This window comes from Telopea speciosissima, chromosome 1, assembly GCF_018873765.1.
Source record: "Telopea speciosissima isolate NSW1024214 ecotype Mountain lineage chromosome 1, Tspe_v1, whole genome shotgun sequence".
In the NCBI taxonomy this organism is placed as follows: Eukaryota; Viridiplantae; Streptophyta; class Magnoliopsida; order Proteales; family Proteaceae; genus Telopea; species Telopea speciosissima.
In genome coordinates this window covers 14,570,109-14,595,990 of record NC_057916.1, presented here as the reverse complement: position 1 = coordinate 14,595,990, position 25,882 = coordinate 14,570,109, and the positions used below count along the sequence as shown (strand labels likewise).

Here is a 25,882-nt window from a genome sequence, read left to right as displayed (position 1 = left end):
TAATGTGTGGCACTTAAAGACAAGTTAAACTGTTTGGAGAATGATGTAGTTGAAATGAAATTGTTGAGATTGATGAGTTGCAAGACCAGTTAAGCCAGAATAAAAATGACTGGGGAATAGGAGTAACTCTGTGGGAGATCAAGTGAGAGAGACTCCTGAATATTGAGATGGTTTGATCACAAGCAACAAAGATGAACTCACAGCTATGGAGAGCGTATGAATTACTAAATTTAGTTCCATTATATGTTTTGCCTTTAAAATGTTTTATGGCATTTGTTATGGTCCTTGTGTATAATATTTCTTAAATTCTAAGTTTCAGTTGGATATGCATTGTTTCACATCCTTTTTGTAAATAGAATTTGTGCTTTCCCCCCCTAATCAGTTGGTCTTCCTTTCTGGTTTGCATTTTGAGGTTTATCTCTCTATATTCTCTAGAATAAGCTAACTCCAATCCATAATTCTAAAAATGCCAAATTTCTGGATTCTATTAACCGTATAGAAATTTGTATAATTGCTATCTATTTCCTAATTTGGGTGAATTACATGTCACCCCCTAGTTTTCAAACGAAACTCAGATCACCCCTGGTTTTTGAAAACTAGCAGAAAATAACTAAAAAACAGGGGAATAGGGTACTAGAATAGGGAAGGACTGACCTAAAAATTTCTAGAAAATAAATAAGAAGAGATTGGTACGGGAATCCACTTGAGATCAGTCCATAGAGCCCACCAAGTACCTGCTGAGAATCCACTCAGCAAAACTGATTCCACTGCTCTTTCAGTTAAAACAAAAAACTGAATTCTATTGTTTTTAAAAACATGGGAGTGCGCTGCAGCTCTTAAAACTATTATAGAACTCAGAAATAGACACTAGTATTATTTGGAATTCAACCTACTGCTTCGAATAGCCAAAACAGACTACTTTTTGACAATTTAATTTTCAAAAAAGAAAAAATAACACCTTAACCTAACCCCACGATCTAGGCTGGTTGACTGAAAATAGAACTCCTACAGCTATAGGGAGAAAACATGTTATCCCTTTCTTCTCTTCCTTGCATCTGCATCACTCCTCTCTCTCTCTCTCTCTCTCTCATACACACACACACACACACACACACATTGATGGGGTTTCTAGAAGCCTAAGGGAGTAAGGGATTAGGTCCAGCAACTTTATTTAAAACCATGGAAAGAGATCTTGGTCGAAACCATCAAGATATCTCGGTTTCGCAAGAAATCGAGACGAGTTAAGGTGGGAGTTTAAAAAATACAGGGTTTTGGTTGGTTTCGACTAGTATCGACCATATTTCGCTAGTTTCGACCTGAATACCTATATAAATGTCACTTATCCCCAATAAAACTTGAGGAAACTTGGTTGGAAACCAGGACAGACACTTATGCCAAAAACCATACCAAATATTTATTTATGCCTAATATTATTTAAATAAATATTTAGTATTTTATTTACGTAAGATATTATTCATAAATAAGCAAATACACCCTTATTTGAATCTAATAAAAATAGTTAAAATCAAATTCCAAAAAGATAAAAAGTCAACCCCCTAGTTCAAGAAAAAAAATTGGATTTTCGATGGTAGGTGAAATTTTCAACTTTCTAATGCTAGGGTTTTTCTTAAATCTAAAAATTTCATAAATCTTAATATGGTAAAACATTGTTAGAAACCAAAAGTGAACTAAAATATTTAGTTGTTTTGATATCTAAAAAAATATTTTCATTCAGAACGATTTTAAACAGCATTCGCGCATACCAAATTAAGTTTGACCAGAACATAATCCTTTAATATAAATAAGATTTAAGCAGTGTTCAAAGCTTTCCAACAAATCTAGTTGAAAAAAAAATATTTTCTGTTTAAATTTTAAAGTCATTAGTTGGCTCGGCAAGAAATATGTAAATTTGTTGTTAGTAAAAGAAATATGTAAAATTGTGTGTGGTTAATACATATCTTACTACTTACCGTCGTGCCTTGTGAAGTCGTACGGAACTATAGCTGGCGCGTATCACTGACGCCACCTCCTCTATATAAGTATTTTCCCTCGACCGTTTTTTCTGTTCCCTCCCTTTCAAATTAACTCTATTTTCTCTTCTCCCTCTCATTCTTTTCACTCTCTCACATGCTTCCTCGCATGTAAGCACTCTGCGCTTGTACAAATTATGGGAAATTAGTTATCTACTTTAAGTATACATTACATTCCTCCATATATATACATTATGGGAAATTAGTTTTATCTAATTATGAGATCAAGGTGATTTTGTAAGCATACATTACATTCCTCCATATATGTACATGTACGTTATTTGAAAGGGCCAACCCATATACATCCTATCCAATCAACCCATGGACTATACCCATGACCTATTTCTTGTTTATTTGTAAGGTAATAGGAATTTTCACTTGTGGGCTAACAAGGTAAAGATAAGGGCAAATCTTTATCCTACCCAAATGATGTAAAGTAAAGATATTTTGTATCCCTTAAAAGGGAAGGGTGAAAACCTTCTATAATCATAAGAAAATTTTCCTTCAGCCATCGTCAAGGGATTCTGTCTTGATCGAGGGGATTCGATAGTGTCCGTAGGGTGTCGACAATAATAAAGATATTTTTGACCATTCATAAATAGAGGGCAGACATAGACAATCACCAATGTCTTTCTATTTCCTTCATGCAACGTGAAAGATTACTTTCCCCAAAACAAAATGGAACTCTGACAATTCACAAAAAATAAATAAATAAATGATTGGAAACGCAAATGATTAAAGAGAAGTACTAATTGCATGCAAAGCATGTGGGAATCTCTCTTTGTGATCACTCCAACAATGCAAGAGTAACCCATGGGAAATTTCTATTGCTCTGCATGCAAATAGCACTCACTTGTAATTGAATTGAGCTAAAAAAAATTACCATGTGGTAAATGCAAACCATGTCCTATCCCAAATATTGGCATCATATATGCTTAGAGATGAATTTTGATGGGTTTCAATCCAATTGTTTAAAAAATTGGAATTGGATTAGTCGAATTGACCAATTGTGATATGTATTGATAGTGATTGATCTTGATTTTGGATGTACTGATCCAGTTGATTCTAGGGTTTTAGGACCAAATCATTGAGTTTCAGATCTAAGGGGACAATTCATGGGTTTCTAGTATAGATTCGATATTTGATTCCAAATTTAAAACCATTGGTCCGTCTCACAAAAAATACGATTAAATTATACGTATTAAACAAATGCTTTTTATTCCTAGGGTGTTTAGGATCCATCGGCTGAAAAGCAGATGCCTAACAATTCTAGGGCTTTTAGGATCCATTCTGTTTTTTGAGTAAAATTAAGCACCCATTGAATATTTCAAAGACACCGATTTCCAGTTTAAAATCCACGTGGTGATTAGGCTGGTTGGCAGATGATTTTGAATTTTGATAGTTATGGCGGGACTTAGGAACAGATTTACGAGAATATATTTTTACAATATTATTATTACATTTAGTGGGACGCATCAGTAGCTGTCAATTAATAACTGACTCCAGATCGATATCTTATTTTTTTGGTAAGAGACTCGATCGATATCATTGACACGATTGCACGCATGTCTCTACAGCTGGCGCGTATCTTTGACGCCACCTCCATAAATATCTCTCGTCGACCGTTATTCCGTTTCTTCGCTTTCAAAACAACTCCAAATACTTTCCATTTTGTTTCATAGCTCAAGATTTGATTAGCTTCGTGTACAAGTCTGAATATTACCTTGCAAGAGACTTTCTATTTTGTTTTACTTTCTATTTTCGAAGTAGGCAGGTGTCGGTCTTTCCTCCACAATTTATAAATGAGATTGAATTTGGCTTTGTGCTAATGGTTGTGTGATACAGTGGGGGTGAGAGACCTCATAGGTGAGATACCTAGGAGAGAGTGAGAGGCTCGATCAACCCTAACCCCTTCTACCTTTTCTATCTTCTTTTTCTTTCCATTCGATATCCTGTGTTGTGGTTACTGTTCTGAGATCTTTTGTTCAACTGAGATTCTATCGTGAGTGTTGTGTTACTGCTGGAATTCTATGTTGAATGTTACAGGAGTGCTTGGGCTTATAGTTGCTGGTTGGAGAAGACTGAACATACCTTGCGGCTCACTGGACTGAGTTGCTGGAATTCGATGTTGAATGTTACAGGAGTGCTTGGGCTTATAGTTGCTGGTTGGAGAAGACTGAACATACCTTGCGGCTCACTGAACTGAGTTGCTGGAATTCTATGTTGAATGTTACAGGAGTGCTTGCGATTATAGTTGCTGGTTGGAGAAGACTGAATATACCTTGCGGCTCACTGGACTGAGTTCTCGCCTACAACAAAAAAATTTGAGCCCCAAGAGCTTCCAATCTACCCATCGGTTGCTGGCCAACTTTTGAGGTTCAAATCAACACCCCAGCCCTGGTGTTCGACAGTAATTTCAGAGTCATCTGCTGGTCCATCAACCCTGTGGTAACTAGTTACTAAGTCATGGTGCTTGTGTATGCAATTTCTTAAATTCTTAAGTTTCAGTTGGATATATATTGTTTCACATCCTTTTTGTAAATAGAATTTGTGCTTCCCTTCCCCCCCCCCCCCCCCGCCCTAATCAGTAGGTCTTCCCTTATGGTATGCATTTTGAGGTTTATCTCTCTATTTTCTCTAGAATAAGCTAACTCCAATCCATAATTCTGTAAATGCTAAATTTCTGGATTCTATTAACCCTATAGAAATTTGTATAAATGCTATCTATTTCCTAAGTCCTAACTAGATCTTGATCTTGATCTGCGTTTGAAAACTTCAGCACCTAAATTTTTTTGGGGATCAATGAAGCCTAATGAAGAATTTTATTTATAAGAAAAAGGAAGAATGAAATTTTACAACGAAGAGCCAGCAATAACACAAACAACTCAAGCTGTACACTACGAAAACAAAATCTGCAAACAAAACTATCTATAAATTCTGAGAAAATTTCCATCACTGGACTCTTCTCACAAAGGCCACAGCCCTCCATATCTTGAGACACCTTTAGACCCAAATCCCACAAATATGCAACTCCAACATTAGATGCCCATCACTTCACATCAAAATCTACAAGATGAGGTGAAAGTAGACATAACTATCCTTCCTTCGACCCTTCTCAGAATAAGAAATCTCTTCTGAGAAAGTAAACTTGATACTTGATTGTATTTCTGAAGCACGTTCGAGGCTGTTTCTTAAGTTGGAACTCATGCTTATGGACTAATTGTCAGTTTCACTACCAGACACATGTTTGACAAACTGTCAGGCCAAACAGATAGGATTTCGTATTGGTCGTGCAGATATGGAAAGAAGGATCTCTCTTTCTATTTGTGGGATAAGTAGGAAAGATCCTGCTTTCTTATTGGCAGTTCTATGCAGCATGTTTCCTCTGGCGTTTTTGAACGAGATTAATTTTTTTTTATTTGGGGGATTTTGTTATTATAGAGACTTAACCAGAAACCACACTTCATTTAGGCTACTTAGCTGGCTTTACTCCCCCAGCATCTTGGCTGATCAAAGCCTTGAATTTTTTCCTTCTTCCTCTTTTCTCTTCCTTATTTTTTTGTCATTCTAATTTGTGCTATTTTGAAGTGAAGATCGTAATCTACTCTGTTCGCATTTCCTTCTTCCTCTTTGGCTTTGGAGTTTGGGTTTTAAATCTTAGTCCAGTTCTTAGTGTGAGTTTTGCTTAATTATTTTTAGAAGAGAGGGAGAGAGAGAAGAAGAAGGATCGGGACAGGGACAGGGAGAAGGTCTGGGACAGGGAGAGAGATAGGTACAGGAATAGGGAGGGGGAGGGAAAGAGGGAAATTAAACTTAAATCTGATTCCAAATTAACATGTGAACCATTAAACAATCCGACACTATCACATCGAGCAAATTAAACTTGATGAAACTTAAATTTGATTGCAAACAAACATACTATGCTAATTTTAAAGGGAATTGCATACTTGTGCTGAACTGCTAAAAAGTTGCTTGGTATTGCAACTTATTTAAATAAAAAAAAAGCTGGATATTATAGTACGGTGATTTTGTAGATCAAAAGTAAATTCTATCAAGTATCTAGTTCAGTTGCCCTATAACAAAACCTCTTTGACCTGACGTAGTCTGTTGGACCTATGAAAAGCCATGTGTACTGCGTTAAAGAAAAAATGATCTGGAATGTCTGAAAATTGACCACTCTGCCCTTTTTCCCCTCTTGGCTCTTACAAAATTACATCTTCTGATCCTTACAAGGGCGTGGGTTCATGAAGCTGCAATGATTTACTGAACAGAAAATGAAATATCTAGGACTGAGATGTCTATGGAATTGTTATTCCTTTGTTGTTTTATCTTTTTTATTTTAATTTTTTAGTGTTATTCTGCTTTGCTCTTGTTGGCTCTTTATAAAATTTCTTGTTATTTATCCCTGGGTGGGTTGTCATGTTTTTGGTTTTTGCTATAAATGCATAATAATGTGGTAGTGGAGTTATTTTACTCCCACTTGTATTATACTTCATTTATCAGATACAGTGGTTGTTCTCTCTCTCTCTCTTCCCCAACCCCTCCCAAATGACTTCTATTCTTCCCTGATTTTGTCTTGAACAGTTATCCTCGTGCTTAGTAATTTTTGCACGGAAAAGGAGATGGTTTGCATCTTGAAAGAAGTGGTCTTCCTGACAACTGGGACGATGCAGAGGGTTATGACAGTAAGTCCTTCATCAAACCTTTCTTTGTTTTCTTTTGTCATATGCAAGCAAAAGAACTATTATGTCTCTTTGGTATCAACTGGATTTCGGGTTGACCTATCTTTTGCAGGAATTGTACTTTGTTATTTTCTTTTCATGGTATTCACATATTCTCTGTGCAGGCTATCGATTTGGAGAAATATTTGACAGTAGGTATGAAGTTACTGCAGCCCATGGGAAAGGTGTTTTTTCGACAGTAGTTCGTGCAAAGGACCTCAAGGCTGGGAAGGGTGATCCTGAAGAGGTGGCTATAAAAATCATACGCAATAATGACACTATGTGAGTTGATGTTACCCTTTTTGCCCTCAGATTGCTTTAGTTCTAGCTAAATATTGATTTTAACTGGATAGTGCAAGTTACTGTTGACTGTATTTCAATGCACAGGTACAAGGCAGGTTTAGAAGAGCTGATAATATTGAAGAAATTAGCTAGTGCAGATCCTGAGAATAGATGCCATTGTGTTCGATTTTTCTCAAGTTTCAGGTACCGAAATCATCTTTGTTTGGTTTTTGAATCTCCTCATATGAATCTTCATGAGGTACTAAAGAAGTTTGGTCGTAATATTGGCCTTAATCTGGGAACTGTAAGAGAATATGCCAAACAGCTTTTTATTGCATTAAAGCATCTGCGTAACTGTGGAGTCCTGCATTGTGACATAAAGCCAGATAATATGCTGGTGAGTTTAAATTATTCTTCCATTACTGGGGTGGTTCTTTTATGACTTTCTAACATAGGTATGTTGTCCCATTCAGGTAAATGAGACAAAAAATGTGTTGAAGCTTTGTGATTTTGGTAATGCCATCTTTGCTGGAAAAAATGAGATCACGCCATATCTTGTGAGCCGCTTTTACCGAGCTCCTGAAATAAGTAAGTTCTTTGTTTCATATCCCTTGATTTTTTATTTTTTTTATTTTTTTTTGGGGTGGGGGTTTATGTGTTTGTTGAGATATATTTTTTTTATTGGTTTCTGTCAGTAAAATATGTAAATTTTCTTTTCCTGTTACAGTTCTTGGCTTGCCATATGATCATCGCATGGATATATGGTCTGTTGGTTGCTGTTTATATGAGCTTTATTTGGGGAAAGTCCTTTTTCCAAGCCCATCAAACAATGACATGTTGTGTCTCCACATGGAGTTGAAGGGATCTTTTCCAAAGAAGATGCTCCGCAAGGTTGAAATTTGATTTTTGTTTTCTTCAGATTCCCTGCAACCCTCACGAGGAGTGTTTAAACCCTTTATTTTTTGCAGCTTTGTTTCCATGGTCATCAATATCTTTAGCTTATTATTTTAGGTTATTGAATGGAAATACTATGTTATGATTCTTATTTTTATTGTTTGTGCTGATTTCAACATATCTTGCTTTTTCTACAGGGTGGATTTACCAATCAGCATTTTGACCAGGATTTGAATTTTCATGCTACTGAAGAAGATTCTGTTACAAAGAAGGTGAGAAGTTACTTGTCTATGAAATCTGTTGTGATTATGTTTCAATGACTGTTTCTATTGTTATTCCTATTACTGCAACCACCCTATTCCTCCCCTCCCCCCCTCCCACCCCCCCCAAAAAAAGAAAAAGAAAAGGGAAGCATCATTGCCCTCATTTTAATTTAGCCTTGTAAACTATGTCTGCAGACTGTGATGATGCTGCTTCTCAATATTTAGCAAAAAGACATTGGTTCCTTAATTACAGGCTCCCCTGGTGAGGATCCGAAGATGTTGGTGAATTTCAAAGATTTAGAAAAAATATTTGTATTAGATCCAGAGAAGAGAATGACAGTATCTCAAGCATTGAGGCATTCATTCATCACAGGCAAGTGACCAAAGATGCTGATTTTATGACCCCAGAAATGCTGTTGAGCTAGATACATGTACATTATGATCTCAATTTATTTTTATCTCTCTAATCATTGGGCATTTCTCTGTCTTTATCTCTCTGTGATTGCCTAAGAGGATCGACACAGTGTTATTGGTGTGGATGAAATGCGAAGAAGATGATGTTTGGTCTGAAGACCTTCCTACATGGCGGTTCTTTCAGTGGGATGGGTTCTGTTTCTATTGTAAGACAATTTGCCAATGGCGTTTACATCTCTTGTAATCATTCTTAATGATGGGCTTTGAGAAGATTTATCATATTTATCCCCCCTTGAAATTTTTGTTTGAAGTTTGAAAACAGTGTGCTGCAACCTTTTGCAGGCTTTAGTGCATTAGAAAATTCACACCAATGCTAGTTACTAAGTTAAACTCAATGAGGTTGTGAAAAGTGTTCCTATGGCTTTTGGAAAAGATAGACTCGAGTCACTCGACAGAATCTTTTCCTTTCAGATAGCTTCCATCTTACATTGGATTTCATCTTTCCAATATTTAGTGGATACTTGGATATTGCATTTTTTTTGTGTCTACATTTTTTTCATTTATCCAAATCAATTGGGTCCTGGAGTCCAATTCTATTTTTCATTCAGTGTTTCATCCAAGGCTATGACGCAACCAATCAGTGCTTTAAATGCTTAGAAGGCAACCAAAAGAAGGTACGGTTTGTTTATTAGGCAGCTTATTCTGAAACCCTTGAAACTACATTGCATGCTCTTAACTATAAAATTGGGCTCCTGAACTGTCTTCAGACTTGGAGAAATTAACCAGAAGAATTTTACAACCTGAAGTTGAATGGTCCATTTCTTCCTTGCCTATATGAGCTCTCATGCCTGTTTGCATGTACATGTTCCTGCATTGTGTGTGTGTGTGTGTGTATCTGTAGAAATAGAGGTTCAATTTCTGTAATATGGAATATTTTAATTTTTATTGGTATACCCTCCTACAAGTAACCAAAAAAAAAAAAAAAAGATTCTTAAGGTGAATAATCATAGTTTATATTCTGGTAGTGGCTCAATTATGATTAGAAACCTTTGTTCTGTTTGCCCTCATTATTTTTTGTGAAACTGCATTACATCTGATCTATGGTTTGGTGGTTCTGGAGGCTTTTGCACTGGCGATGAGAGGTTGCAGTGTTGCAGTTAATGTTCAAATTGGTTAGTAGTTGCATCCGATTTTAATTTTCTTTTCTTTAACATGATCTATGAGTTTTAACTTTTTCAGTTTTTCCTGATATGAAACATAGGTTTAGTGTTGTCTCTTCATTCTGTGGTGTATAACAATGCTTTTTGGTTTTTCTAGGACATAGGTGCTAAGTTCATGGAATTCCAGTAAGTTCTTCATCTCTAATCCTATTACTCCATTTTGTCATGGTTCTGGTTGTTTCAGGTACTTCGTTTCATGCGTATTTATAAGGAGATCATGTAAATGTTGTTACTTGTATGGTTGATCATACTCAAGAAACCTTTTAGATTTGCACATTTAGTTGGATGCATTCCTCATCTTGCCTCTAGCCTGCATTGCTCTTTTCAATGACAGCCTAGAGTGGTCAATGAGATGGCTGATGAGTTGAAAAAGTAAGGCGTTTTTCTTTTGAGATTCTGTTATGGGAATACCATTCCATTATGAGGTGTGGGCTTTTATAGGGGGTGGGGGTGTAGTTCTTTGTGGTTGTATATTATCTGTGCTCTTGCCTCCTTGGAGGCCTGTTATACCATATTATCTTTCTTTTAATAAAATTTATGTTAATTAAAAAAAATATATTGTTAGTGTTACAAATTAAAGTGTTCCATATGTTTCAGATATTCTTTTGTCCCTTCAAATTATATCCCTCATAGATATCTTCTGAACTTTTGACTCATGAGGAGGCTTAATCTATCTGTTGCTTGATATACTTTCAGAGCTTGTGTGGGTATCCCTAGTTCATGTACACCATACTTTTGCAACATCAGGTTCTGATGGTGCTTTCAATTTTTGGGACCAGGACAGTAAACAGAGACTTAAGGTTTGGTTACCTTCTTTCTGTTTTATTCTTATCTAACCCCAATGGTTGTTATTGGTTTCATTGAATGGCAATTATTTTTATATGCTATTCACTACTAATTACCAGCCTGTTTGTGGAGGATAAGCAAATTCTTAATGAAAAGATGATGTAGAGAAGATTCACCAAAATCTGTGGAATATGAGTTGGAACCTAAGAAAAATGCTCACTTTGGATAATTCTCCTGGTGCATGGTCTGAAACCCAACCCTAAATTGAGATTAGGGCAGAATTTGCAAAGGCTCTAAAAGGACAGAATAGGCTAGTTAGGAAACAAGAAACATTGACTACAGGAACTGCGTAGGCCACCACAACAGCATGTATGATTAGAAGATTAAAACAGAAATGAAGGAAATCAAAAGCTCATTAACAGAATGGGGGATATTTTGTTACTCAAAACTACAGAGCTGTTGAGCCTGAAACTTGGGTTGAGTAACTCTTTAGATCAAACTTATCAGTGGTTAAACCAGGACAGATATCTCCGGCTAATAATAGCAGGGTGTGATCGGGGCTGATATGGGAACTAATAGAAACAGAGCAGGGGTGTGGAAAGTGGTAACAGCAGGTGTTAAAGTAGTGTTAGAAGATCAGAATCATAGAGAATGAGGGGGGATTAATTATGATTAGAAACCTTTGTTCTGTTTTCCCTCATTATTTTTTGTGAAACTGCATTACATCTGATCTATGGTTTGGTGGTTCTGGAGGCTTTTGCACTGGCGATGAGAGGTTGCAGTGTTGCAGTTAATGTTCGATTGGTTAGTAGTTGCATCCGATTTTAATTTTCTTTTCTTTAACGTGATCCATGAGTTATAACTTTTTCATGTTTTTCCTGATAGGAAACATAGGTTTAGTTTTGTCTCTACATTCTGTGGTGTATAACAATGCTTTTTGGTTTTTCTAGGACATAGGTGCTCCATCAGGCAAAACCTCGATAAAAGTCCTAGTCCAATACAGCGAGGCCCACTATTATCTGTTGGCATTTTCATTGGTAATTTTTGTTCAATTTCAATGCCTCGCTTCACTTTGTTCTATTGAGTTCATTTTATTTTCCTTATTTTGTTTTTGTTTCAATTGCTATGCTTAGGTTATTCTCTGTATCCCTTCTTTCTTATATTTAAAAAAGAAAGATAGTCATTGAAGAGAAAAGAATTTTTTCAATGATGATTAATAACTCTCGTCTCTCTCTTTTTTCCCTCTAAACAGTTGTGTGCGTGTACAGGAGGGCATAATAACCTAGAAGTGATGTTTGGGCTTTTCTTAGCCCATAAAGTGTCACTAATCCATGCTGTGATGTACAATGGTGGCCGAATGCTTGGGTGCAATGTGTGGTGTAGGGCTAGTAAAGGCCTTCCAAAAGTCTTACTATGTGCAGTATGGTGGTGGGGTGAACGAGATCGCCGATGGCTACAGTAAAGGTATGGGTTTGGCAGCAGAATTTATTGATACTTTCATCCTTGTCTACACTGTTTTCTTTGCTACTGATCCCAAGAGAAGTGCCAAAGACTCCCATGTCCCTATAAGTTCACCTTGGTGGATGGGACAACCAGGTTTTTTTATCGCCGCCACAATTGAATTTCTTCTTTCTTCCTCTTTTCTCTTCTTGATTTTTTAGTCATTCCCTTGCAGTGCACATTCTAATATGCGTTATTTTGAAGTGAAGCTTGTAGTCTAATCTTTATGCATTTTTTTTTATGTGTGAAACTTGATAGGGTTTTAAGAACCGACTTGAGTTTAAAATCCTTAGTTGGCCTGGCAAACTAGGAAAAAAAGAAAAAAAAAAAGGGAAGCATCATTGCCCACATTTTAATTTAGCCTTGTAAACTATGTCTGCAGATTGTGAAGAGGCTGCTTCTCAATATTTAGCAAAAAGACATTGGTTCCTTAATTACAAGCTCCCCTGGTGAGGATCCGAAGATGTTGGCGAATTTCTAAGATCTTCTAGAAAAAATATTCGTCTTAGATCCAGAGAAGAGAATGACGGTATCTCAAGCATTGAGGCATTCATTCATCATAGGTAAGTGACCAAAGATGCTGATTTTATGACCCCAGAAATGCTGTTGAGCTAGATACATGTACATTATGATCTCAATTTATTTTTAGGTCTCTAATCATTTGGCATTTCTCTGTCTTTATCTTTCTGTGATTGCCTAAGAGGATTGACACAGTGTTATTGGCATGGATGAAATGCAAAGAAGATGATGTTTGGTCTGTGGACCTTCCTACATGGCGGTTCTTTCAGTGGGATGGCTTCTGTTTCTATTGTAAGACAACTCGCCAAAGGCGTTTACATCTCTTGTAATCATTCTTAATGATGGGCTTTGAGAAGATTTATCACATTTATCCCCCCCCCCTTGAAATTTTTGTTTGAAGTTTGAAAACAGTGTGCTGCAACCTTTTGCAGGCTTTAGTGCATTAGAAAATTCACACCAATGCTAGTTACTAAATTAAACTCAATGAGGTTGTGAAAAGTGTTCCTATGGCTTTTGGAAAAGATAGACTCGACAGAATCTTTTCCTTTCAGATAGCGTCCATCTTACATTGGATTTCATCTTTCCTATATTTAGTGGATACTTGGATATTAAATTTTTTTGGTTGTGTACATTTTTTTCATTTATCCAAATCACTTGGATCCTGGAGTCTAACTCTATTTTTCATTCAGGGTTTCATCAAGGGCAATGACGCAACCAATTAGTGCTTTACATGCTTAGAAGGCAACCAAAAGTAGGTACCCTGGTTTGTTTTTTAGGCAGCTTATTGTAAAACCCTTGAAACTACGTTGCCTGTTCTTAACTATAAAATTTGGCTCCTGAACTGTTTTCAGACTTGGAGGAATTAACCAGAAAAATTTTACAACCTGAAGTTGAATGGCCATTTCTTCCTTGCCTATCAGAGCTCTCATGCCTGTTTGTATGTACATGTTCCTGCATTGTGTGCGTGCGTGTATGTGTAGAAATAGAGGTTCAATTTCTGTAATATGGAATATTTTAATTTTTATTGGTACACCCTCCAACCAGTAACAAAAAAAAAAGAAAAAAGAAAAAAAAAGATTCTTAAGGTGAATGATCATAGTTTATAATCTGGTAGTGGCTAAATTATGATTAGAAACCTTTGTTCTGTTTGCCCTCATTATTTTTTGTGAAACTGCATTACATCTGATCTATGGTTTGGTGGTTCTGGAGGATTTTGCACTGGCGATGAGAGGTTGCAGTGTTGCAGTTAATGTTCAATTGGTTAGTAGTTGCATCCGATTTTAATTTTCTTTTCTTTAACATGATCCGTGAGTTTTAACTTTTTCATGTTTTTCCTGATAGGAAACATAGGCTTAGTGTTGTCTCTTCATTCTGTGGTGGATAACAATGCTTTTTGGTTTTTCTAGGACATAGGTGCTAAGTTCATGGAATTCCAGTAAGTTCTTCATCTCTAATCCTATTACTCCATTTTGTCATGGTTCTGGTTGTTTCAGGTATTTCGTTTCATGCATATTTATAAGGAGATCATGCAAATATTGTTACTTGTATGGTTGATCACACTCAGGAAACCTTGGAGATTTGCACATTTAGTTGGATGCATTCCTCATCTTGCCTCTAGCCTGCATTGCTCTTTTCAATGACAGCCTAGAGTTGTCAATGAGATGGCTGATGGGTTGGCCAAGCAAGGCGTTTTACTTTTGAGATTCTGTAATGGGAATACCATTCCATTATGAGGTGTGGGCTTTTATAGGGGGCAGGGGTGTAGTTCTTTGTTGTTGTATATTATCTGTGCTCTTGCCTCCTTGGAGGCCTGTTATACCATATTATCTTTCTTTTAATAAAATTTATGTTAATTAAAAAATATATATTGTTAGTGTTACCAATTAAAGTGTTCCATATGTTTCAGATATTCTTTTTTCCTTTCAAATCATATCCCTCATAGATATCTTCTGAACTTTTGACTCATGAGGAGGTTTGATTTATCTGTTGCTTGACATACTTTCAGGGCTTGTCTGGGTATCCCTTATTCATGTACACCATACTTTTGCAACATCAGGTTCTGATGGTGCTTTCAATTTTTGGGACAAGGCCAGTAAACAGAGACTTAAGGTTTGGTTACCTTCTTTCTGTTTTATTCTTGTCTAACCCCAATGGATGTTGGTTTCGTCGAATGGCAATTATTTTTATATGATATTTCACTACTAATTACGAGGCTGTTTGTGGGGGACAAGCAAATTCTTAATGAGAAGATGATGTAGAGAAGATTGACCAAAATTTGTGGAATATGAGTTGGAAGCTAAAAAAAATGCTCACTTTGGATAATTCTCCTAGTGCATGGTCTGAAACCCAACCCTAAATTGAGATTAGGGCAGAATTTGCAAAGGCTCTAAAAGGACAGAATAGGCTACTTAGGAAACAAGAAACACTGACTATAGGAACTGGGTAGGCCACCAAAACAGCATATATGATTAGAAGATTAAAACAGAAATGAAGGAAATCGAAAGCTCATTAACAGAATGGGGGATATTTTGTTACTCAAAACTACAGAGCTTTTGAGCCTGAAACTTGGTTTGAGTAACCCTTTAGATCAAACTTATCAGTGGTTAAAACAGGACAGATATCTCTCGCTAAGAATAGCAGGGTGTGATCGGGGCTGATATGGGAACTAACAGAAGCAGAGCAGGGGTGTGGAAAGTGGTAACAGCAGGTGTTAAAGTAGTGTTAGAAGATCAGAATCAATAGAGAATGAGGGGGGCTTAATTATGATTAGAAACCTTTGTTCTGTTTGCCCTCATTATATTTTGTGAAACTGCATTACATATGATCTATGGTTTGGTGGTTCTGGAGGCTTTTGCACTGGCGATGAGAGGTTGCACTGTTGCTGTTAATGTTCGAATTGGTTAGTAGTCTTAACTTTTTCATGTTTTTCCTGATAGGAAACATAGGTTTAGTGTTGTCTGATGAGCACAGTAATGTGTGAAATCTTAGGGTCATAAGCATGCATTTTACTCACATTTTACGGAGCTACTCGAGGTATTTTCTGTGTTTTCAGGTTTTAGGATAATTTTAATAGAAGTGGAGTAATAAAGCTAAAGGAGCTGAAAAGAAGAAGATTCAATGAAGACAGGAGCTGAAGACCAGAGCAAGTCGATCCGAGTTAAGAGAAGAAGAAGAAGAAGAGAGTAAAATCAAGCATAGGGGCATAAGGGTAATTTTGATAAATTGAGAATCTTTCAGAAAATAGTGGATATTGGGCTCATATCGTCTGGAATTCAAAACGGTGCAACTTTAATTCTCGGGCTGGTTCCATCTGGGCTCGGATACAAAGATATAGCCCAATAATGAATTTTAGTGAAGTTATTTATGATGAAGGAATAGAAAATAAAAAAAAATAAAAAAAAAGAGAAAGAAATCTCTCACTCTCTCTCATATGATAACACGTTGTAGATTAAGAATTAAAATTCTCTCTCTCTCATTCTCACATGGATTTTAGGGAGTTGGAATTGGAAGGGAATCAACCACGGTTTTAGTAGTTTCCAATTGGGAGTTCACTTCTGTAAAGAAAGAACGGTAGAGAGGACATCACACAGAGCACGATGGGCATATAAGAACAGCAAACGCCCTCTTCTCGAGAGAGCTCTCTTTGGGATTTTTATGTTTCTTCTATTGGTCTTCGTTCTTATTTCTCTTTCATGTAATGACAATAAGCTTCCAATTGCTTTTTCTCTTCAACTTTTTGGTTTTAATTGAAGTTTTAGATAACTCTCTCTTCCCATTCCCGATTCTCTCATCTTCCTTTTCTTTTGAGTTTTTTTAGATCTTATGTATTTAGGTTATCATATGTAATTTTTAGAATCATTGTTAGGATAATTTTTATTTCCCCATCCCTAAGATCATATGTGTAATTTTCATTATATACTTTGGTAATTTGTTCTTTAATATTGGATGCGCCTTCAGTGATGGGATTCAGTGACGGAATCATCTTCATTGGAGTTATTCAATCAGCTAAGTTCTTCTTCTTATAAACTTTAGTTTTAGTAATTTCTATGTCTTTTTCTCCATCAATCCTTCGCTCCCTCGCTATCGCTTTCATGGCTAGCTAAACCTCTCCTCTTGGGAGTGGGTGAAAACATGAGAGAAGGAAGAATTGATGGCTAGCATTGTTTATGTGATTAATGGACATGATCAATATTAGACTTACAATGGATGACCGTCCACAACTTCAGATGTCATTCTAAGGGAAAATATATACATGTTCGTTAGCGTATCCATCAGACACCATTATGTTCATGTATTATTTTTTTGTTTACATCAGTATGTTGTATGAGCACTATTTTCATAGGATATGTTAACCGTATATGAGCTGTGCCGCATATCTTATCGACCTAGGCCGTATGCATGCTTTGTCCTAATATGCTAGTCGTTGATCTCGCCTAATTCTCATGGTGGAACCCATTCCCAAGTGACTTTCTTGCTTTTAATTCATCCATTTCCTTAAGCGGTCGTTGCCTGAGTTTCTATTGTTAATTTGTTATCTTTGGTAATTTAGTTGCTTCTATATTTGGTAATTTCCATAATTGGTAGTTTCCATATCTAGGTTGTTTCTATATTTGGTAAGTTGTACACTTGCGTTAATTAAAAGTGGAACTTTATTCAAGGTCGACCTCCTCGTGTTCGACCCGTAGCTACGATTGACCGTACGCTTGCGGTTAATTATTTCTCGCAAACATTGTCTCTTCATTTTGTGGTGTATAACAATGCTTTTTGGTTTTTCTAGGACATAGGTGCTCCATCAGGCAAAACCTCAATAAAAGTCCAAGTCCAATACAACGAAGCCCACTATTATCTGTTGGCATTTTCATTGGTAATTTTTTTCAATTTCAATGCCTCGCTTCACTTTGTTCTATTGGGTTGATTTATTTTCCTTATTTTGTTTTTGTTTCAATTGCTATGCTTAGGTTATTCTCTGTATCCCATCTTTCTTATATTTAAAAAAGAAAGATAGTCATTGAAGATAAAGGAATTTTTTCAATAATGATTATTAACTCTTGTCTCTCTCTTTTTTCCCTCTAACCAGTTGTGTGTGTGTACAGGAGGGCATAATAACCCAGAAGTGACGTTTGGGCTTTTCTTAGCCCATAAAGTGTCACTAATCCATGCTGTGATGTACATGGTGGCACAATGCTTGGGTGCAATGTATGGTGTAGGCCGTAGGGCTAGTAAAGGCCTTCCAAAAGTCTTACTATGTGCAGTATGATGGTGGGATTAACGAGATCGCCGATGGCTACAGCAATGGTGTGGGTTTGGCAGCAGAATTCATTGATACTTTCATGCTTGTCTACACTGTTTTCTTTGTTACTGATCCCAAGAGAAGTGCCAGAGACTCCCATGTCCCTGTAAGTTTACCTTGGTGGATGGGACAACTAGGTTTTTTTATCGCCGCCACAATTGAATTTCTTCTTTCTTCCTCTTTTCTTTTTTTGATTTTTTAGTCATTCCCTCGCAGTGCACATTCTAATATGGGCTATTTTGAATTGAAGCTTGTAATCGAATCTTTATTCATTTCTTTTTATGTGTGAAACTTGATAGGGTTTTAAGAACCGATTTGAGTTTAAAATCCGTAGTTGGCCTTGAAAGATGTATGTAAAATTGCACGTGGTGATTATTCAGCTTACGCACATGAGTCGTACGAAACTACAGCTGGCACGTTTCTCTGATGCCACCTCCTCTATATAAATATCTTCTGTTGACAATGATTAACATCTATTTAGCTGATATAATGAAGAGGCTTAATTCTATTCATGTGGTAAGCTAGGTTGATTCTAACAATGTTTTAGGCTGGAGGTCATGGGTAAGAGATTCCTTGACAATATTTGACATTTTAGAGAAACTAGGGGGGTAGACGGCTGCATCAACTGCATCATTCTTGGGTTTCCCAACTTCCACTAATGATTCAGTGGACTCCCTAGGCAAGGATGGGTTTTATTATTATTATTATTATTTTTGTTATGTTCCGAGTTTTCATCGTTATTCGTACCAGAAAAATTGCTGTTATCAGCCTGTTTCTGTTCTTTAATAAACTCACTAGTACTTTAAAGAAACAGCCGATCACTGGTTTACTCAGTATTCTTTTTCTTATTAAAAGAATTGTATGCCATATGTTTGCCTATTCTACTAGGTCTCAATAGCATCTCTATGTGAAATGTTATTTTCCAATGCTCTCTATAAGCTCTGAAGCATGATGTTACTGTTCAATTCTTTCTTTCTGATATTAATTCTGTGTTATAGTTCTCTTTATGTATGTCTCATTTGACGGCAAGTTAAGTGTAAATTGTTCTTTATTTTCTCAATTGACATGTCAACACAACTGCGTCTGAAAGGAAGCAGTTATTGCTGGTGAAAATCTCCGAGATCAAATTGTGAATCAAATAACTGGGTTGAACCTTCATACGTGCACATTATCTCTTTCTGTTGGACTTCGTGTTTGCTTGGCCAAATGGAACAAGAATCTGAATTACAAACAAGACATAAAAGTGATTCTAACATCCTTTCACAAAAGAAAAAGGAATCTCTCTTTCCTCTTATATGTTTACTTTCCTTTTCCTTTGATGTAGGATGATTAATCTAATTGATGAGGTAGCTGAGGCAAGGTTGAAACATCTGCAAGTAAGTGGCTGAGGAAGGTTCCTTCTGAGCTCTTCTGAATTGAAAGGTACCGCATGATTTTGTGATAGAAACATGACTTTCCCAGATTAAGTGCATTTTAAGTTGAAATAATTTGATTGAATACCCATTTTGCTATATTGTTTCAGTCATAAACAATAAACGCGAGAAGGAGGGAGGTAGAAACACTGACTTCCCCAGATAAAGTGTATTGCTGGACTTAATACCCATTTTTCTGAAATGGTTCATCGGTCATAAACAACATGAGTGAGAGAGGGAGAGAGAGAGATGGGTGATGGTGTTTTCAATTGGAATTTGAATTGGGCAGGAGCAGAGGAGGAACTTTGGGAGTACTATTTGATGGCTGTATTCCGTTCAAGCTGAAAGTGAACTTTTATGGATTTTGGATCAGCACTGTTTTTCGGATCTCAATGTTAGGAGATGAAAAAAAAAACATAAGGGAGGTAGTGGACGTGGAAGAAGAAGAAGCCGTCTCTACTTCTTGGGACAACCGGGTTTTTTGATCGCCGCCTGAATTAAATTTCTTCCTTCTTCCTCTTTTTCTCTTCCATGTTTTTTAGTCATTCTAATTTGTGCTATTTCGAATTGAAGATCATAATCTACTCTGTTCACATTTCCTTCTTCCTCTTTTGTCTCCTTTATCTTCATTGAGCTCCAAAAGCAAGCATATTAAGGACCGGTTCCATATTCATCAGAATCCATTTTCTATGCCATTGTTGAAATCATCTATGCTTTGCAGTTGCAGAAGCCAACTCCAGAGCCGCCAAGAACAATCCACCTCTGCGGAGCCTTTTGTTCTCATAATGCCTTTTTATTACCTAAATACCTCTCCCCACATGGAAGGCGCCTATACTACCATTGCCGCCGCCAAGAACAATCCACCTCTGGTTTTGTTTCATGATCTTCATCCTCGTTTACTGCACCGTGGGTATCTCTGGTGGGTATTCCATTTTTTTTTGCTTCTTTCTTTGTTTTCTGGTGTTTACAATTTGATTATAAACAATTGTGTGTGTGTGTGTGTGTGTGTGTGTGTGTGTACAGGAGGGCATATTGACCCAGCAGTGACATTTGGGCTTTTCTTAGCCCTTAAAGTGTCACGAATCCGTGCTGTGATGTACATGGTGGCACAATGATTGGGTGCAAAGTGTGGTGTAGGGCTTGTCAAGGCCTTCCAAAAGTCTTACTATGTGCAGTATGGTGGTGGGGCGAACGAGATCTCCGATTGCTACAGCAAAGGTGTGGGTTTGGCAGCTGAAATTATTGGTACCTTCATCCTTGTCTACAATGTTTTCTCTGCTACTGATCCCAAGAAAAGTGCTAGAGACTCCCATGTCCACGTAAGTTCACCTGTTTTACTTGGAAAACAAAGTATTATTAGAAGCGATATAGAAAGCATTCTTAATTCTCTTGTTAATCCCCATGGAAAAATGTTCTAATAGAGAACTTTTGCTCCACTCAATTCACCGTGGGTGAATGATAACCTTGTTCCTTTAGGAAAGAGAAGAAAATTATGATACAACAACAATAGAGGGGCAAGATGCTCCATCAGGCAAAACCTCGATAAAAGTCGCAGTCCAATACAACATGGCCCACTATTATCTGTTGGCATTTTCATTGATGATTGTTGTTCAATTTCAATGCCTTGCTACACTTTGTTCTACTGGGTTCATTTTATTTTCCTTCTTATATTTAAAAAAGAATGATAGTCATTGAAGAGAAAGGAATTTTTTCAAGTAATGATTAATAACTCTCTTCTCTCTCTTTTTTCCCTTTAAACAGTTGTGTGTGTGTACTGGAGGGCATAATAACCCAACAGTAACGTTTGGGCTTTTCTTAGCTTATAAACTGTCACTAATCCATGCTGTGATGTACATGGTGGGCCTGGTGGCACAATTCTTGGGTGCAATGTGTGGTGTAGGGCTAGTAATTGCCTTCCAAAAGTCTTACCATGTGCAGTATGGTGGTGGGGCGAACGAGATTGCTGATGGCTACAGTGAAAGTGTGGGTTTGGCAGCTGAATTCATTGATACTTTCATCCTTGTCTACACTGTTTTCTTTGCTACTGATCCCAAGAGAAGTACCAGAGACTCCCATGTCCCTGTAAGTTCATCTTTGTGGGTGGGACAACCAGGTTTTTTTATCGCCGCCACAATTGAATTTCTTCCTTCTTCCTCTTTTCTCTTCTTTATTCTTTAGTCATTCCCTTACAGTGCACGTTCTAATTTGCGCTATTTTGAAGTGAAGCATTTAATCTAATCTTTATGCATTTCTTTTTATGTGTGAAACTTGATAGGGTTTTTAGAGCCGATTTGAGTTTAAAATCCTTAGTTAGCCTGGAAGATGTATGTAAAATTGCGCGTGGTGATTATTCAGCTTAAGCACATGAGTCGTACGAAACTACAGCTGGCACGTATCTCTGATGCCACCTCCTCTATATAAATATTTTCCATTGACCGTTTTTGGTTTGCACATGTGACCAATATAAGGCTGGAGCTGTGTCCGTAAAACAATGATTAACATCTATTTAGCTAATATAATGAAGAAGCTTAATTCTATTAATGTGGTAAGCTAGGTTGATTCCAATAATGTTTTAGGTTGGAGGTCATGGGTAAGAGATTCTTTGACAAGGATTGGCTTTTTTATTAGTGTAAATTACACGGCGACCCCCTGAGGTTTGCCCTAAATACAGTACGATCCCCTGTGTTTCTAAAATATACACTGTGACCCCCTGAGATTAGGTTACTTGTTACACTCAACTCCAGTCCGTTAGATCATTCCCGTTAGTTGCTGACGTGTTGGTGATTGATGCCTTAAAATGACAAATATACCCCTAATGGGGTGTGAGCTTACCATTTTGCCCATAGGGCAGCCTGAACTTCACACGATTGTCTCTGCTTCTTTTTCTTCTTCTCTACTTCTTCTTCATCTTCTTCCTCCTCCTGCAAACTCATCTGCCCCCACCCTTTGCAACCCCATCTTCTTGCTTTGCTTCACTTCCTTCACCTGGATTGTTACTGGATGAAGAGCGGGTGCAGGAGGAGGAAGAAAAACTGGTGGACAAAAAGGAGTTGCAGCGACGAAGCAGGGCTTTGGCACTTTCAACGTCAAGAGCTTCGGCGCTAAAGGCGATGGACGAAACGACGATAGCAAAGTAATTATGCTTAATCCCCATTCTTTTTTCCTCTATAAATAATTTATTCTTCTTCTTTTTTATCTTGATAAGTTTTAGAGATCTTTAACCCTAAATTTCGTTCTAACTTACGCAGGCCTTCACGGCGGCATGGAAAGCAGCATGTGGATCTTTAGGTTCTGTGAAGCTTTTCATACCAAAAGGGACTTTCTTACTCGGTCCCATAAAATTCGTTGGTCCCTGCAAGACCATTGATTCCATTACCGTTCAGATGCAGGTTATCATCTCGTTTCTTCATTTCTTTACTTTCCTTTCTTCTCATACAGATTGAATTTGTCCATTAATGTGTCTATTCATTCTCTCTGCAGGGTTTCTTGAAGGCAACCACAGATCTGAACAGGTATGGTTCTTTGGATGACTGGTCGAGTTTGGATGGGTGGAAGGATTGACATTGACCGGATGGGTGGAAAAACCTGGTTGCAAGCTCAAAGGGCCAATCACAATTATACAATTGTTCTCATGGGAATGCAGAATCTCCATTCATCTATGAATCATTGGGGAAGTTGATTCAGGAACTATAAGGAAGAAAGCTTAAATCTTTCAGCTCTAAGTGAGAAATAAGGGAGAAATCAGAGAAGACCCATTACCTGGTGGCTGGTTGAATCCAAGAACATCATATTGACACTGCCTCCAATCACCTTTATCGCATTTGATATCGACAGAAACATCTTTAAGGACTTCAAATCCGGGAATAGTGAGGTCTTTCTTCTCTTCTTCATTGATCAAAACTAACCTTTCTTATCCTTTACAGAACTTCAATCTGAAATCTGAGGTTATATCAAACCCCTTCCCTAAGCTGCTCAGTGCTCTCGCTACAATCCCAACACGCCCATCACTCATCTCTGAATCTCCGAGTCTCCTCACTCTTATGAATCTGATGAGAAGAACAAAGATGTAGAGAAAGAGATAAGAGATGAGGAACAAATGTGAAGGGAAAAGGGAAGGTGGGTATCTGTAAATTGTAGGAAGGAAAGTTCCGTTTCATTGTTTCTATTCTTGATGAGCCACAATTGTAGGAAGGAAAGGCGCTGCATCTTGGCCCTTCTCTTTCCCGGCCTATGGGATCCTCATTAGACGGTTGCCGGAGTTTGCGAAGCACTCACCGGTGCTGGTATAGGACGGAGTCAGACCTTGAGGCCTCCACTGCGGATCCCATAACCTCCCTGTGGCTGTTAAGGTCTCCAAGAGGGGGATTTGGAGCTGTTTTAATTTAAGGGAAAAATTGGCATTTGAATTTTATTCTTAACACCGTCCACTTAAAGGTGCTGAGTGTATATTTTAAAAACACAGTGGGTCGTACTGTATTCAGGGCAAACCTCAGGGGGTCGCCGCATAATTTACCCTTTTTATTGTGATCCGAGTTTTCATCGTTATTCCTATCAGAAAAATTGCTGTTATCAGCCTGTTTCTCTTCTTTGATAAACTCACTAGTACTTTAAAGCAACAGCTGATCACTGGTTTACTCAGTATTCTTTTTCTTATTAAAAGATTTGTATGCCATATGTTTGCCTATTCTATTAGGTCTCAATAGCATCTCTATGTGAATGTTATTTTCCAATGCTCTCTATAAGCTCTGAAGCATGATGGAACTATTCAATTCTTCCTTTCTGATATTAATTTTGTGTTATAGTTCGGTTTGCCTCATTTGACTGAAGTTAAATGCAAATTGTTCTATATTTTCTCGGTTAATGATTAAACATTGCGTCGGAAAGGAGCGATTATTCTTGGTGAAAATCTCGAGCTTGAAGCCAGGTAGATTATATTGTGAATCAAATAACTGGGTTGAACCTTCATGTGTGCACATTATCTCTTTTTGTTGGACTTCATTTTTGCTTGGCCAAATGGACCAAGAATCTGAATTACAAACAAGACATCAAAGTGATTCTGACATCCTTTCACAAAAGAAAAAGGAATCTCTCTTTCCTCTTATATATTTACTTTCCTTTTCCTTTGAATCTAATTGATGAGGTAGGTGAGGCAAGGTTGAAACATCGTAGGTAAGTAGTCAAGAAGGTTCCTTCGAGCTATTCGGAATTGAAAGGTACCGCTGATTTTGTGATAGAAACACGACTTTCCCAGATAAAGACCCATTTTCTTGCTTCGATTCAGTCATTAACTTATAACTTGAGAGGAAGGAAGGGAGAAACACTGACTTCCCCAGATAAAGTATATTGCTGGACTTAATACCCATTTTTCTGATATTGCTTCATCGATCATAAACAACATGAGAGAGAGAGATGGGTGATGGTGTTTTCAATTGGAATTTGATGGGGCAGTGTAGAGGAGGAACTTTGGGAGTATTATTTAATGGTTGTATTCCGTTCAAGCGAAGGTGAACTTTTATGGATTTAAGACCAGCATGCTTTCGAGCTCAATGTTAGGAGATGAAAAAAAAAACATAAGGGAGGAAGCGGACGTGGAAGAAGAAGAAGCCTTTGAGGAGGGGAGGAGGAAGAAGCCTCGTCTTCAAATTCTGTCTTGCTAAAACCCCGACCGGAAAAAATCCTTAGAGTCGTAGAGACGAACTCTGTTAAGATTCGCTCCCTTCTATACTCGCACCGCTCCTCTCTCCGAATGCGGAAGACCAAACCCTTTTTCTGCTTCCATAATCAATGTCACTTCAACTCCTTCTTCAAAGGAGGAGCTAGTTCTTCTCATCCATCAACGCGACCCTCCTCCTGTTCTCGAGACCGAGTTAACCCGACCACGAAGAAGAAAGCGATTGCGGTCAATTTCGAAAACATCGAGAATCCAACGTAGAAGAAATTGATTAAGGAAAACAAGCTTGTCCTATGCATCTTTTTCTACCCCCAATCCCTCCCTTACTATAGCAGCCATCACATGGATTCTTCTATATTTAGTTGCTAGCAATTTTATAATCTCTGTTCTTTTCTATGACACGAGTTCAAGTTCTTGTTTTAGTCCCGAGGGAAATTACCTCGTCGCTACTTCTTGGGACAACCAGGTTTTGATCGCCGCCTCAATTGAATTTCTTCCTTCTTCCACTTTTCTCTTCCTTATTTTTTAGTCATTTTAATTTGTGCTATTTTGAAGTGAAGATCATAATCTACTCTGTTCTTATTTCCTTCTTCCTCTTTGGCTTTGGATTTTGGGTTTTAAATCTTAGTCCTGTTCATAGAGTTTTTCATAATTATTTTTGGAAGAGAGGGAGAGAGAGAAGGAGAAGGATCGGGACAGGGACAGGGAGAGAGATAGGTACAGGAATAGGGAGGCGGAGGGGGAGAGGGAAAGAGTTCAGGATAAAGATAGAGGTAGGGAGACTCAGAGTAATTGGGTGGGCAGACATCTATATGATGGTGATAATGATGCATATGATGGTGATAATGATGCATATGGTGGTCGAGATAGGTCGAAAGAT

General features: G+C 37.5%; 1 protein-coding gene and 2 long non-coding RNA genes across 3 annotated transcripts in view; all 3 read left to right on the top strand.

The window, feature by feature from the left end:
* LOC122662276 (serine/threonine-protein kinase PRP4 homolog) overlaps positions 1-25,882 on the top strand; it is a 40,919-nt gene that overhangs the window by 5,526 nt on the left and 9,511 nt on the right. Inside the window, exons 2-7 of the mRNA XM_043857901.1 lie at positions 6,650-6,715; positions 6,877-7,033; positions 7,139-7,430; positions 7,507-7,621; positions 7,761-7,924; positions 8,125-8,199. Coding sequence (XP_043713836.1) covers positions 6,650-6,715; positions 6,877-7,033; positions 7,139-7,430; positions 7,507-7,621; positions 7,761-7,924; positions 8,125-8,199 — 869 coding nt within the window. The remainder of the gene's footprint in view (positions 1-6,649; positions 6,716-6,876; positions 7,034-7,138; positions 7,431-7,506; positions 7,622-7,760; positions 7,925-8,124; positions 8,200-25,882) is intronic.
* On the top strand, positions 9,224-10,038 carry LOC122654681. The gene is made up of 3 exons (XR_006331949.1): positions 9,224-9,278; positions 9,725-9,776; positions 9,922-10,038. It is a non-coding gene; the product is annotated as an uncharacterized LOC122654681 (long non-coding RNA).
* On the top strand, positions 22,317-22,854 carry LOC122654674. Its single transcript, XR_006331948.1, has 3 exons — positions 22,317-22,464; positions 22,580-22,720; positions 22,812-22,854. It is a non-coding gene; the product is annotated as an uncharacterized LOC122654674 (long non-coding RNA).